Consider the following 13579-nt stretch of genomic DNA (forward strand, 5'->3'; position numbering starts at 1 on the left):
AAACCAACACATCACAGGATAATAATGAACATTTTTATTTATAATGGATTTCAAGTGAGTAGCTGCAAGGGAAGAGTGTGTTCAAAGCAAACCAAAAAGAACTCCTCTCTCATGGCAATACCTTGTGTAGACATGCCTGGCCAGATCCTCAGCTAATGAAAATCAGCAAAGCTTCACTGAAACCAATGGAACTATATTTATATATATAAGAAGTCTTTTTAGTGGAATTACATCAGCAGTGAATTTGGTCCTATGTACTGAGTAGACAAATGACACATATTTAAGTGAGTTCAGATATTTATTTAACCAAACCAACTATGCACTTACATGTTTATGAAAATTATTTGTACTACAAAAATAAACAGATAACTAACATGGATCTAAACATACAACAGCTTTGAGCATGGAATGTTCAGTGAAGTCATGTGCAGAGCTGCTGCAGAATTGGGCCCTCTGCCTGTTGTACTCTATGGAGAAAATACATTTGTAAGAAAAAAGAAAAGATAACTAAGCATGAAAATGTATGTTTATATTAAGGGCCAAATTCTGGCTAACATATACAAAGGACCTGATCCAACTCCCAGTGAAATCAAAGGGATTCATTGTCATTTCATCCTAAACAGCAAAAATCCACCTGGTACCTTCACTGAAAGTTTTATTTTATTAAAAATTAGCATCTCTCTAAACGGCATCCTTGCCTCTGCTTTTCAGAATATTAGTTTCCTTAGTAACAGCTTGAATCAAGTTTTAAATAGAGTACAGTATTTGTTTAATACTCAGCTTCACTCTCTGCTCTCTCAGTTTTTATTATCCCCCTACAAAACAACTGGTAATACAGTGGGCAACTCATGAGTAGCCAAAAGACACACAGCAGAGATCCACACTGCAAAAAGAAGCAAATGACTTAGCTAGAAGGATAAACAGCTGGGAGCATGCAGACACCATTCTTCCTCTTCTACTCACAAGAATATTCTACATTATTTTATTGCGGGTTTGCAGGAAATTTTTTGGCTGTACGTGGTTGCCCTTTTTTGCAAGTTTCTTCCAAAAAGGACTTGTAATCAATTCGCCCATCCAGGTTGGGATCAAACTTAGACAGAATGTGGTAAACCTCATCCTCATCTAGCAGAAGGTTACAGAGCTTCAGGACAGATCTGAATTCTGGCAAAGAGAGGTAGCCACTGCTGTCAATATCCAGCTTCTTAAAGGCTCTTCGAAGGGTCTTCCAGTCCCCTCGTAACTACAGCCAGAAAGAAAAACAATTGGGATGTTGAATTACCACAGTGAAATAACAACCAAACCATTATGTGCTGTGAGGCACAATGTCCCTCTTAATATTTCATCTGAACTATCAAATTGTGAGGTACGCGGTAGCATGCTTTGCTGTACGTACCTGCGCATTCACAGGTCAGCACACTGACAATGTTCACATAATATAGTTTCACTTTGATTGCTTTCTTTCCCCCAAGGGCCTCAAATTGCTTCATAAACATTAAAGCAAAAATTTTCAAAAATGGCTGCCTGAAGTTATGCTTGTATGCCCATAGTTAGAAGCCTAAATAAGTGGCCCAATTTTCAAAAATCTAACTGAAGGCAGTGGCAGTTTGACAAATCAGGTCATTTATCTAAGCACCTAATATGGATTTATGAGTCTAACTTTAGGCACCCAAGTTTGAAAATCTTGGCCTCCAGGCTCAGCTGTGGCTGGCTCTCGTAAGAACACAATGGTGGGGGCAGGGAGGGAGAAGTGGACAGCGCCAAGGAGACTTCCCCCCCTTTTGCTCCTGAACCTGGGCTAGGTACAATTCCTGAAAAATGTTTTATTGGTTGGCCTTTACTGGAGATGTATCTCGTCCTGTCCCTTCCAGAATTCATCCATGTGATATTTTCTTTCAAAGATTCTTCCTATCATCATTTCATTCTTGACAAGTGGAAGTTCCTGGAAGATGTCATACAGGATCTCAATACCATACCACAAGAAAAAATATGCTCCCTACTTGGACAATAGTGGCATGACCTCAAACACTGCAAGGGTCTGCCTAAAAGTAAAGTATTATGTATGCCCAGGCACAATCTGTGTTTGCCTACTAAGTATTCTAGTTCATCTACCTCGGATATTTCAAAGGCACCGCCAATGTCCATGGTAAAATATAAAGTGCAACATCAAATCGAGACAAGTTAAGTACAGCTCCTACTACCTCAGCCAGAGTAAAGCTCCTACTTCATCTCATTTGATAGAGCCACTGTCCGTGGACAATAAGGATCTGCCTCATTTGTAAACACATGCAAACTGCAGACATAGCAAGTTCTGCCACTGACCAGAGAACTTTGATGATTGTTCTAGTGTCTGGCTACCAGCTGGCAGACAAAGCCAGTACATCATGAGTATGTTCTAGCACAGTTGATCACTGGACTTTTAGATTTGATAGCTAAGCAATTTAAAATGGATAAGAATTCACATTTAAAAGTAAAGCTACTAGCCATGACAGCCATCATACCTTTTTTCGTAGTCTAGTTGTCAGACCACCCAGCTCTGCAGTCTGCGTTCCTATGTGGGATTGGTCTGTCTCACCCTGAGATGCCTGCATTGCAGCAGCCATGTTATTCCCATTCTTCCATCTTTGTCTACTTAAAGCAAAGGGCTTCAGAAACTCCAGGTATGAAACCCTTAAAGAAAAAATATGTTCATAAGTTTCTACAAAACTACCTGCATGGTATCTTAACACATCTTCTCCATTTGAATACTGTGTTCCAAATTTTCTATCATCCTCAAAATCTGTGTACTTAAATCTTGTGTATGTGATCATTTCCATGCATAATCTCCAAATGTGCCCATGCAAATCAAGTAGTTGGATACCTAGCCACCTTTTCTGCATCAGTAAGCATGCAATTCTGTGGCTGCCGATATAAAGTCCATCTTGTAACACTGGACTGTAAGGAACTCATTTATATATGCTTAGATTATTATTTTTTATTTTAACAGGACCCAAAATGTGAAGAGGCTCCATCCAATACAGATAAAGTACATCTCTGCCCTGCAGAATTTACAAATTAATTTCAGACAAGATGCAATGAAGGGTAAGAAGAGAATAAGGAAGGGAAGGGGAGGAATGTCAGGGGCAACATTATTAAGATTAAGCAGTTATTATGCAAAAGCTAATGCACAGCATGGTGAAGCAAGTAATACTTTAAAGTGGGACATGTGGATAGCATTAAGGAGTAGGCTAACTACCTGGCAAATTTCTTGCAAGCATCATGAAAGAAGTGGGTTTTCAAGAGAGATGTAAAAAAAGGAGAGGGCAGTGGCTGTGCAGACCAGGTCCAAAAGGGCATTCCATAAATTTGGGGCTATGTGGAAGAAAGCATGGAGATAGTTGTGGGAGAAGCAGACGGAAAGGGTGATAAGGCTGGCAATATTGGTGAAGTGAAGCGTAGATGAGGGGGCGCGCAATACACAAAAAGATGAGGTCAGATATGTAAGTGAGGGGCAGAAGCATGTTGAGTAAAGAGTTGCTCCTTGAGGATGGAGAAACCAGGACATTCTTGTACTGTGCAGGGAAGGAAATAGAGGAGAGTGTGAAGTAAAGACAGAAAGAAATGGGTTAGGAAAAACCTAGAGTGAAATCCTACCTCCATTGAACTCAGTGGGAGTTTTGCCATTAACTTCAATGGAGCCAGGATTTTACCCCTAACTTTTTAAAAAGCATACAGCCTGTCACTGTCTAGCCCACAGCTAATAGCATTTATTTACTGACTTATGACCTTATATTAAGTCATTGTTTATATTCAGTGCAAAACCCAACAACAATGAAACTTGAGGTTCTGATTTTACACACACGAAATCCCCAGAAGTCAGTCATGAAATTGCATTTATGTTAGACTGCCCAATGTTATGTGATTAAGTAATGAAAGACCTTCAAATAATGCATATTATTTGATGTTAATTCCCTGGAAATCAGGTAATCTTCCAGATTTTACTGTTTTTTTTCCAGACTCTAAGCTTATGTTTATATATAGAAAATTAAATTACTGGTTATTGTCACAACCAGAAGAACAAGGAGAATGTAAACAATGTTCCCTCTAATTTTTGACAGGCCGTGTGCACAAAAAATTTGTTCTGTGCAAATTTTTGAAGCAGAGTTCAAATTTGTGCGCCATGAGGCAAATGCGCCCAAGTGAGTAAAATGCTTATACATTTAAAAAGTTTTAATTTGCAATTTGTGATAATAGTTTTACACCATGTTATTTTATAAATGTCATTTTTAAATACTTAGAAAAAGGAAATTTAATCATTCTTCATGAAGCAGAAGTTTGTTTTAAGCATTACGCTTTACGATCTTTTTTATAGACAATCACGAGTATATATCAAGCACATATTAATCATGATCATTTTCAGTCCATAGGCTTCTGCCCGTTGGTATCCACATTCACCTTTCATTCTATACACATGTCAGAAAAGATTTTGATAAACATATAATACAGACAATTTAATAAGTATGCCATTATGTCAATTTATATGGGTTTTCAGATAGAGACATCATAAGTAAAAAAAGAAAAACAAGAGTTTGTGTTTTAAATTTAAAATTTTCCTAAAAAATATCAATAAATAATTAGCAGCCAAGAATAAGATATGTAATTACAAATGCATTTTAATTTCCTTATTGGTCGAAATGTCAAAGACTGCTAAACTAACCTTACTGTTTTTCTCTGCGATCTTTTTCATTTGCTTATTCAATATAAACTCTGTCCAGATCTATCAGTCCTCCATCCAGCTGGTAACTCTTAACACACATCAGCATGTCCAAATGATCTACTTGTAAACGATTCCATAGTTTGTTTTTTAGAGTGTTCATTAAGCTAAAGCCACGCTCACAGTCTGCACTGGATGCTAGGAATGTTCCTCCAATATCCATCAACTTTGCAAGATACTGAAACTGTTCGTTCTGGTGAGCAAATGTCACCATATCCAGGAAACTTAAAACCAATTGGCTTTTGATTCTTTCAGATACTGCAAACTTGAAGTCATTTTACTGACTGACTATAACAATCTCTTCAGCAAGAAAGTCTTTGTATTTTGAACACAGAGATGTTGACCTGATGAATTCCAAAATTGAAGTCACACTTAACTATTGCTGCACAATCAAAAGCAGACCACTCCTGGACTTCATCCTCTGGAAACCTGTCTGCCAAATGTGCACACAAGATGTTTATGAAAATTATTATGGAACTGGTACTAATTTCATTATTTTCTTGAGAGCTCATATCTAGGAGAGCCTTAACTTTGTCACTCCATAAGACTGAATCTATAAGGTACTGTCTTCTGCTCTTGTTCAGTTTACCTCGGGCAAGGTGAAATGCTTCCAGAGGTGTAAGGCCCCATTTCTGGAGCAGCATGGATAGTGAGGCCAGCTCTGACAAAACATCATTCAAAACTTCTAATGTTATTTGATATTCCTTGGTATTCAGCTTTTTGTGGCAGTATTTAGAAACTGGATCAGTATCTTTGTTTTGCTCAAAATATTCCAGAAGAGGATTATAGTTGCAAATAACTGCTCGAAGTGCAAAGTGCCTAGATAACCAGCACACTTCATTGAGTGGCCTGAAAGCCACTGACTCACATTCAGAAACATCCACTATTTCCTGAAATTTGCATTTTCTCCTGGATGACTGACAGAACACCGTGTAGACAGTTCTCATTAAGGTTTTGATGTCTCTTATCAGCTTGACCTCTTTCCATGCATCAGAAATCCCAAAGTCTTCCCAGTGTGCAACGCAATGTTGCTGGACTAAGTGTGGAATATCATTTTTCAGCTGAGCCTCAGGCCATTGAGTTTGCCCAACATCAGATGTGAACATCACCATTTTCATTAGATCAAGTTGGTGTTTTTTATAAAACTCTTTGATTGCAGACACTATTGAAACAACATCACATTCTTGCAATTGTAACAGTCAACCAAATGAAGTTTTATAGTCTGCAGAATTTATGGATCTATATTTAAAGTAGAGTATCAAGTATCTGTTAATGGATATATCAGTGCTTTCATCAACAGCTAGAGTATGAAACATTGCCGATGCTATTTCATGCATGAGGTCATTTTGGACAATGCAGTTGATAATTTCAAGAAATTCAAAAGCATAATTTTTACTTCTCCAGCTCGCTGGTACGCGCACATACTTTTCCATATGGTCATTAATATCCTGAACAGAAAGCACTGAGCTGTTCATTTTAATAGCCAACAACATACCTTGATTTCTTCTGGGTTTGAGCGCTTGCGTTCAAGATTAATTTGCCTCCTCTGCTTTTCAGCTGAACTTTCAAGAATCATGCTAAGCAATCCGCTCCGTAAGGAAGGGTTTTTGTTTCTAAGTCTTCTTACACCATCTATATGAGACTTACTTGACAAATGATGCTTTAATAAATCCAACTTCCATACATTGTTCCACATTCTTCCTGTTGAAAATTCTCCAGAAGCTCTGGCATCTTGACAATATACACAAACCACTCCATTGTCCTCATCATATGTGAATATTTCACGAAGTTTAACAAGCATTACACTATGTGACTTTCGTGTAACCGTCTCTATAGTCTCATCCAGCCATCCAGATTTAAATGAAGTCGCTGTTCTTTTACGCTTTAGACCTCTAGACAGTGACATTTGGGGACTGATTTTTTACCAGACTGGTTTATTTAAAATTAATACTTTTATTACATGGCTACTATTTCAATGCGCTTAACAGCGTGACTCGACAAAAGGGCAAGCGGGAGATCATTCAGATCAGAATACCGGAAGTTTGTGCATAGCAAAAAAACGTGGCCAAAAAACGCGGGAAAACATTATAAGTAAATGTATGAAGTCCAATGCCTCTGAAAGATCTCAGTCACAAAAACAACACTTACCTTTGTTCATTTCTGGGAAATCTTTGCAGTTCCTTAGCAACTATGGCCAGGCATTTTGACTTATTCGCATGTACTTGAGTTTGTACACAGCCAAAATGAACAGACTACAAGTTGATATGTGGGTCCCGACCGTCCCAATGTGATCAATGTTCCACATTCAAAATGCTGGTGGGGAGGGGTACGAACGATTCATTGCCCTCCTTTCCCTTTCCCCACCTTGCCAGCTAGTAGAATCTGGCTGTGTTGATAGATGGCGGGTGAGCAATGTCAAAAGTCGCCCGTAAATGATATTTCAGCCTGGCTCCGATGTTGTATTTCATTTTTTGTGTACACGTGTTTCGCCGTGTGCGCAGGGCTTAGGATCTGTGTGCACATGCACACACGCACAGCTCAGAGGGAACAGTGAATGTAAACCAATGTGTGTTGCTGAGTCTGCAGTCAAAGTTTGAAATAATACTAGGCCAAATCTACATTAAAATCTTTTCCCAGTATAGCAATGCTGGTTAGAGATGTGTTAATTTTTTACAACATTACTATATCGGCAAAAGCCCTACTGTAGATGTGCTTATACCAGCATAAAAGTGCTTTTGCAGGGATAGCTCACTTTCCTCAGGGAGCTGGTATAAACTATACCAGCAAAAGCACTTTTTTTGCCAGCATAAACTTAATCTACAGTAGATGGGTTTGCCAGTATAGTTATGCCCTAAGGGCTAGACCTTTTCTAGTGTAGTCTAGGCTTTAAAAAACTATGAACTTCCCATGTCACTGTTATGGAATGTTGACCCTGAAACGTCACTGAGAGGAACAGGGATTCTTTGCACACAGGGAATTAGGGTGACCAGATGTCCTGATTTTATAGGGACAGTCCTGATATTTGGGGCTTTTTTCTTATATAGGCTCCTATTACCCCCTACCCCCATCCCGATTTTTCACACTTGCTATCTGGTCACCCTACAGGGAATCTAAATTTTTGTACCAATACAAAGGCAGAAGTTTATTTTGTACTTGGAAGAGGGGAAATATGGGTCAGAAATTCAGATTCTCAGGCTTATTTTATTAAAGTCAAGGCTCATATTAGCTCTAATTTTAAGACTACTGTAGGCCTTGATTTGGAGGCTCATTATCTTTCTCATTCAGAGGGATGCATTCGAAAGGTAAGGCTGCCATGTGACAGATGGGTCACAACAACTTTAGTTCCAAAGGAAAATTATTTGTTAGTTTTTAAAATTTCATTGTGAATGGTTTGGATGCATTTTGCTGCTCATAAAAGCAATGCACTAATGCTTTGTTGAGAGCTCAGCCACTGTACAGATAGTAAATTTTCACATCACCTGCACTAACATAACTCTTCCAATGCAGTTGAAACCTTGAAAGACTTGCTAAACCCATTCTATTCCAGACCTGATTGTCTTTTGAGCAGAAACTTGCAAATTCAGTGACACTGTGTGTCTTAATTTTTGTGATTTGGACAAAATGTCCAGCTGAGACTAGAACAGGAAAATCAAATGACCTAAGCAAGAATTTGAATTCCTGTCTTAAAAAAAGTGCATTAACCTGTTGTGCCACTTACAGTATCTAACACTCACTATTGTTTGTTCAGTGTTATAGACTTCCATTTAGATATCATATAAACGTTTACTTACTTACTTACTTCTAACTCTTTTTCCAAGTTTAACTTACCATCCATCGCCATTGCTTTCAAATTTCTGTCCCAGCATTTCACATTCATATTCATTAAGATGCGCACAGAGCTCAGTTAAAATATCTTTAAATTCCTCCTTGCTTACAAAGCCTGTATGGTAGGGGTCTAGCTCTTCAAACTCTTTCTTGAGATCATCCCACAAATACTCCACCTACAAGAAACAAACCACATAAAATCCTGTAGTGTTTAGGATGTACACCCAATCCTCTAACACTGCAGTATATACTCCTCATGCAGTAACCAGAATGCAGCATCCCTGCTCTAATCCTCATGCATCTAGAGGCTTATTTTTTTCCTAAGGAAATGGGATGTGACAGATTCTGGAGGTATAGAGTCAATAGGACAGATTTTCTGCTTTTAGTGACAACTCTGTACATCCAGAATAACTGCATTAACCTCTGTAAGGTTATTTTAGATTTACCAGTGAGGGTAGCCGATAGGTCTTTTGCCCTTGGTGAGATAGGGAAACTGCCTTTCTCTAGCATGCGAAGATTGTTCCGGTGGACTGGGCTGAGGAAATCAATTTGTGATTCAACGGCCATGCAGGCGGTTCAGCAACGTGCTGTGGGGCACAAAGAGCATGACAAGCCACGGAAGGTGTCCCAGTCCCCCACTGCAGCTAAGGAAGTCCCCAGCCATAAAGATTCTTTGTACTGTTGGAATCTGGCTTCCACCGCCGAGAGAGTGAGACTGCCCCTGTGCAACGGCTTTCTCACTTAAAGATTTCCTGCACAGGTTTTCTCACAACTCTCATCCCATTAACATGTTATCAAATCTCATCATTATCAGCAGCAGTGACTGGAGAGGTGTGATAGGACAACATGGAGTGGGAAAGATGAACAGCAACACACTCCTGCTCTTGGGTAAATGTGCAGAACACAGTCTGCTCATCACTAACATCATCTTTAGGCAAAATGATAAATATAAAATGACATGGATGCACCCAGGGTACAAACAATGGCACCTGATTGACTATGTTATCACCCGCCAACGAGACATCTGCAATGTCGGTCAGTGGCATGAATGAGAATAAAATCTGTTCCAGTTACATTTCTATTGTTAGCAAATCTACAAATCTAATATTTAAAAGTGAGATCTTCTTCTGAACCTGATGGGTGAAAGCCAAATTCTGCTCTTAGTTACACCTGTGTTTTTGTCCTCCCCTTGGGAAAAAAACATGAATGTAAAGTTTTTTAAAAGTTAAATTTAATTTGAGAGATATATATAGAGAGAGGACAAAAACGACAGAGCTGTCATCCAGCCATTTGAGGCGTGAAATGCTCCTGGTCAATTTCTTAACCAAATCATCCTTTCAGTGGGAATAAAAAAAGCAGGGAGCTTTGGAAACTGAGCTTCAGCACCACAGAGTTTCCAACTGATAGGCCCTCTGGCTGGAGAGACATGAGTTGCCTAGATGGAATAACAATTGTCAGGACAACACATTCTTTTTGAATTTAGTGGTGGAGGGCGAGGGCAAACCCATGGATCTGCAGGGGAAAGAGGAAAGGCAAAAAAAGGAGGGTACTCCCCCATCCTCACCTATATGACAGCTCAGTGCCTACAGGTGCCAGGCTGTAACATGATCCCAGTCAGCTCCAACCCCCTATTAAGCATATACCATTGTTTCACAATATGGAGAGGGAATTCAAGGAAGGCGGTGGTAACAGGCTCATCAACACCCTGTCTGTGGTTTATGAAAGATGATGCAGAGTCTGGCCATCTCACCACTCCGGCATTTACCACACCCACCATGAATGCAAAGTTAAAAAAAATACATTTGAATGCAAATTCCACATTTCAGTGTGTGGAGGAAATGATATGGAACCTTTGTGGCCTCAACCATCCCAATCATATTGCTGATTTACTCTGGATAGCACTTGTACAATTTCCAGCTCTTCTCCTTAGCAAGAAAGATCACATAACTTGGGCCTTTGGTCCCACAGTGCTCTGGCACTAAAACAGGGGTGGCCAACCTGAGCCTGAGAAGGAGCCAGAATTTACCAATGTACATTGCTAAAGAGCCACAGTAATACATCAGCTGCCCCCACCCCACTCCCAGCGCCTCCCGCCCACCCACAGCCCCGCCGATCAGCACCTCCTCCTCCCTCCCCACACCTCCTGATCAGCTGTTTCATGGTGTGCAGGAGGCTCTGGGGGAGAGGGGGAGGAGAGAGGGCATGGCAGGCTCAGGGGAGGGGGTGGGAAGGGGTGGAGTGGGGGCAGGGCCTGTGGCAGAGCCAGGGGTTGAGCAGTGAGCACCCCCGACACATTGGAAAGTTGGCGCCTGTAGCTCCAGCCCCGGAGTTGGTACCTATACAAGGAGCCGCATATTAACTTCTGAAGAGCCACATGAGGCTCCAGAGCCACAGGTTGGCCACCCCTGCTCTAAGAAATAGTGTGAATGGGCAGTCTTCACCCCAGTCCCAACACATACCCCCTAGAGTAGTATCCAATACTCAATCCCAGCTTTACCCCACCATTCCTGGATTTTCTTTATTCTTAATTTAAATACACACAAACAGACTATAGCCCAAGCTTCCTCCTGAGTCGGCTGTTTCTAGAGTTTGACTTCGCAAGACCTCTTGACTCACCTTTGGCTCTCCTCTTGCCTTGAAAATTGTCCACCTTGTGTTTTCCTAAGTTAAAGGTAATGAAACCTATCTGGTCTGGCTGCCAGAATAAGCCAGCACAGCATCTCTGCATTTCCACGCAGGGACCTGAAACCTGACTTCCCATCACAAATAGATACTGTGCACACAAACACAATCCATTTGCAACCTGTCCCACACAAATATTTTGTTTCTTTTTATTAGGAAAAAAGGGTTCTGGGCTGTGCTTTCCTTTAAACACATCATAATTATGTTTGGTTGTTGGGTAGTGTTCATTTTATAAATTTTTCTCAGTACACATAAAACTCAACATCATGCATTTCAAAGAAAAAAGTTTGCAGAATTCTGATCATGCACTAGATGCCTACTTTGGAATTTAAGTCACAATTTACCAATTTTCTTTATATTTTAAGAATAAAGTAATTACACACACACACTGCTGGAATTTAGTCTCAGCTGGCATTACTTCTTGGAATAGCTTACTTTTGCTCGCACCCTGTCCACCAGTATGTCAGAATCACAGCTGAGCTTTTTAGAACACAGCCTGAAGTTATTGTCCCCTTTTCTGGGTGGACTAATCTTGGCATTGGGGAAACACAAAGAGCTGGGGGAGTATCCAAAGTGTCTCACGAACTCCATGAAGTCAAGGGTATTGTCCTGATTTGTAATTAAAGTTTCCCACAGCCTGCGGATTTCACCTCGAGTTATTTCAGGTTGGATGTCAAACCTTGAATCAAAACATTGAAAGAGACAAATGTAATGACACTACAACAATAGTATAATAACTAGTAAGAGGAAAAGCAGAAAATTATTCTGTGTACTGGCCAAATCTCAAAGTGCTTACTCAGCAAACTTCCAGTGCGGTCATTGACGCCATTGGGAGTTTTGCTGAGGAAGGACTTCAGCTCTACACTAAGCGATAGCAGAATGGTAAAATGATGCAAGATTGTTATTACTTGCTGGAAAAAACCCTCTTGGCATAGGTGCTGGAACTAGGGGTGCAGAGGATGCGGCAGCACCCCCTGCTTTGAAGTAGTTTCCATTATATACAGGGTTTACAGTTTGGTTCAATGGCTCTCAGCACTCCCACTGTACACATTGTTCCAGCACCCCAGGTCTTCAGCTGGTGGAAAGGAGTGTAATTCCATGGAAGTCACCATCAGCCAAGGATCTAGCCCCAAGTCTTCCCAGAAGCCTCAGTAGCCAGTCTTCTTACCGCTTCAAGAGAAGGTACATAGTCTCCTGAGTGAGGCGCCGGGAGTTCATTTCATCTAAATCTTCAAACTCTTTCTCTATTGCTTGGTAGCGTTTATTTAGCAAGCTTTTAATAATCTTGAACAGCTTGGGGGGAAAAGGAGATAGGTGTGAAGGTTTATAAACAGAGAGACTTTATTTGTAATTATCCTAATACAAATGTCTCCTTGAGTTTTTCTTTCAAACAAGGAGTTCTCTAGTAATTGGTGACTACCGTCTCACAACAGCATGATTTCGCTATTCCCTCCAGAATTCATAGGAATTATGTTATTAGACAGGATGCAGTCTCCGGACTTTTCCACTGAGCATGGAAACCCAAGTACAATTAAGAGTTACATGAATTTTACAGCTATTCAACTGGGAAATATCTTAACAACTACACAAATACCCACTCCAACTGCTTAACAGCTAGAGCAGCCTGCTATTGAGTGGGAAATCCTGGTTTAAGTGGGACTGTGCATTCTATACCCCTATACACTTGTTACTTTAGTAATTGTCCCATATCTCCAGTTTTGTATCTAATTTTCATGTGTAATAACTTTATGATATCTCTTGGAGAGTTCTAGGTCAATTATGTCTACAGCTTTCCAGCACTAATTATTTTCTCTCTTACTTCCTCATTCATTCTATCAAATTAAAGTGACACAGGGCTCAGTCCAGCAAACATTTACATGAGAATTTATTTCCTTCATTTTATTTATGGACTAGTCCCCTCAACTTCAATTTGTATTATTTTTCTCTGTATTCTGGCTGGCCATGAGTTCCCATACAGATGACTTGTGCCAGGAGCAACAGTATTACAAACTATGGCCCTGATCTTGCAAACATTTATCCCAGTGGTTTTCAACCTTTTTTCATTTGCGGACCATTAAAACATTTCAAATGGACATACGGACCCCTTTGGAAATCTTAGACATAGTCTGAAGACGCCCAGAGGTTCGTGAACCACAGGTTGAAAACTACTGTCTTACACAAATATTTAACTTTATGCACATGAGTTGCTTAATTTTATTCATGAGAATATTCATAAGTGTTTATAGGATCAGGGGTTAGCAGGATGCACAGTGGCTGTGTCTTGATCAGTGAGTCTGTGGTAAAATGTGGACCACAACCTCT

General features: G+C 40.1%; 1 protein-coding gene across 4 annotated transcripts in view; it reads right to left on the reverse strand.

Annotated features, from left to right (window-relative positions):
* Nucleotides 1-285: 285 nt before the first annotated feature.
* Nucleotides 286-13579, reverse strand: part of LOC117878115 (EF-hand calcium-binding domain-containing protein 6-like) — a 90161-nt gene continuing 76867 nt past the window's right edge. For 3 of the 4 annotated variants that reach the window (XM_034772070.1, XM_034772072.1, XM_034772069.1), the window contains 5 exons: nt 12426-12550; nt 11693-11936; nt 8579-8751; nt 2499-2667; nt 286-1240 (listed from right to left, as the gene is read on the reverse strand). In XM_034772070.1, the coding sequence (XP_034627961.1) occupies nt 983-1240; nt 2499-2667; nt 8579-8751; nt 11693-11936; nt 12426-12550 (969 nt within the window). In that variant the 3' untranslated portion in view covers nt 286-982. The other variant, XM_034772071.1, reaches the window with a different exon arrangement.

The sequence above is a fragment of the Trachemys scripta genome, chromosome 5, assembly GCF_013100865.1.
Source record: "Trachemys scripta elegans isolate TJP31775 chromosome 5, CAS_Tse_1.0, whole genome shotgun sequence".
Lineage (NCBI taxonomy): Eukaryota > Metazoa > Chordata > Testudines > Emydidae > Trachemys > Trachemys scripta.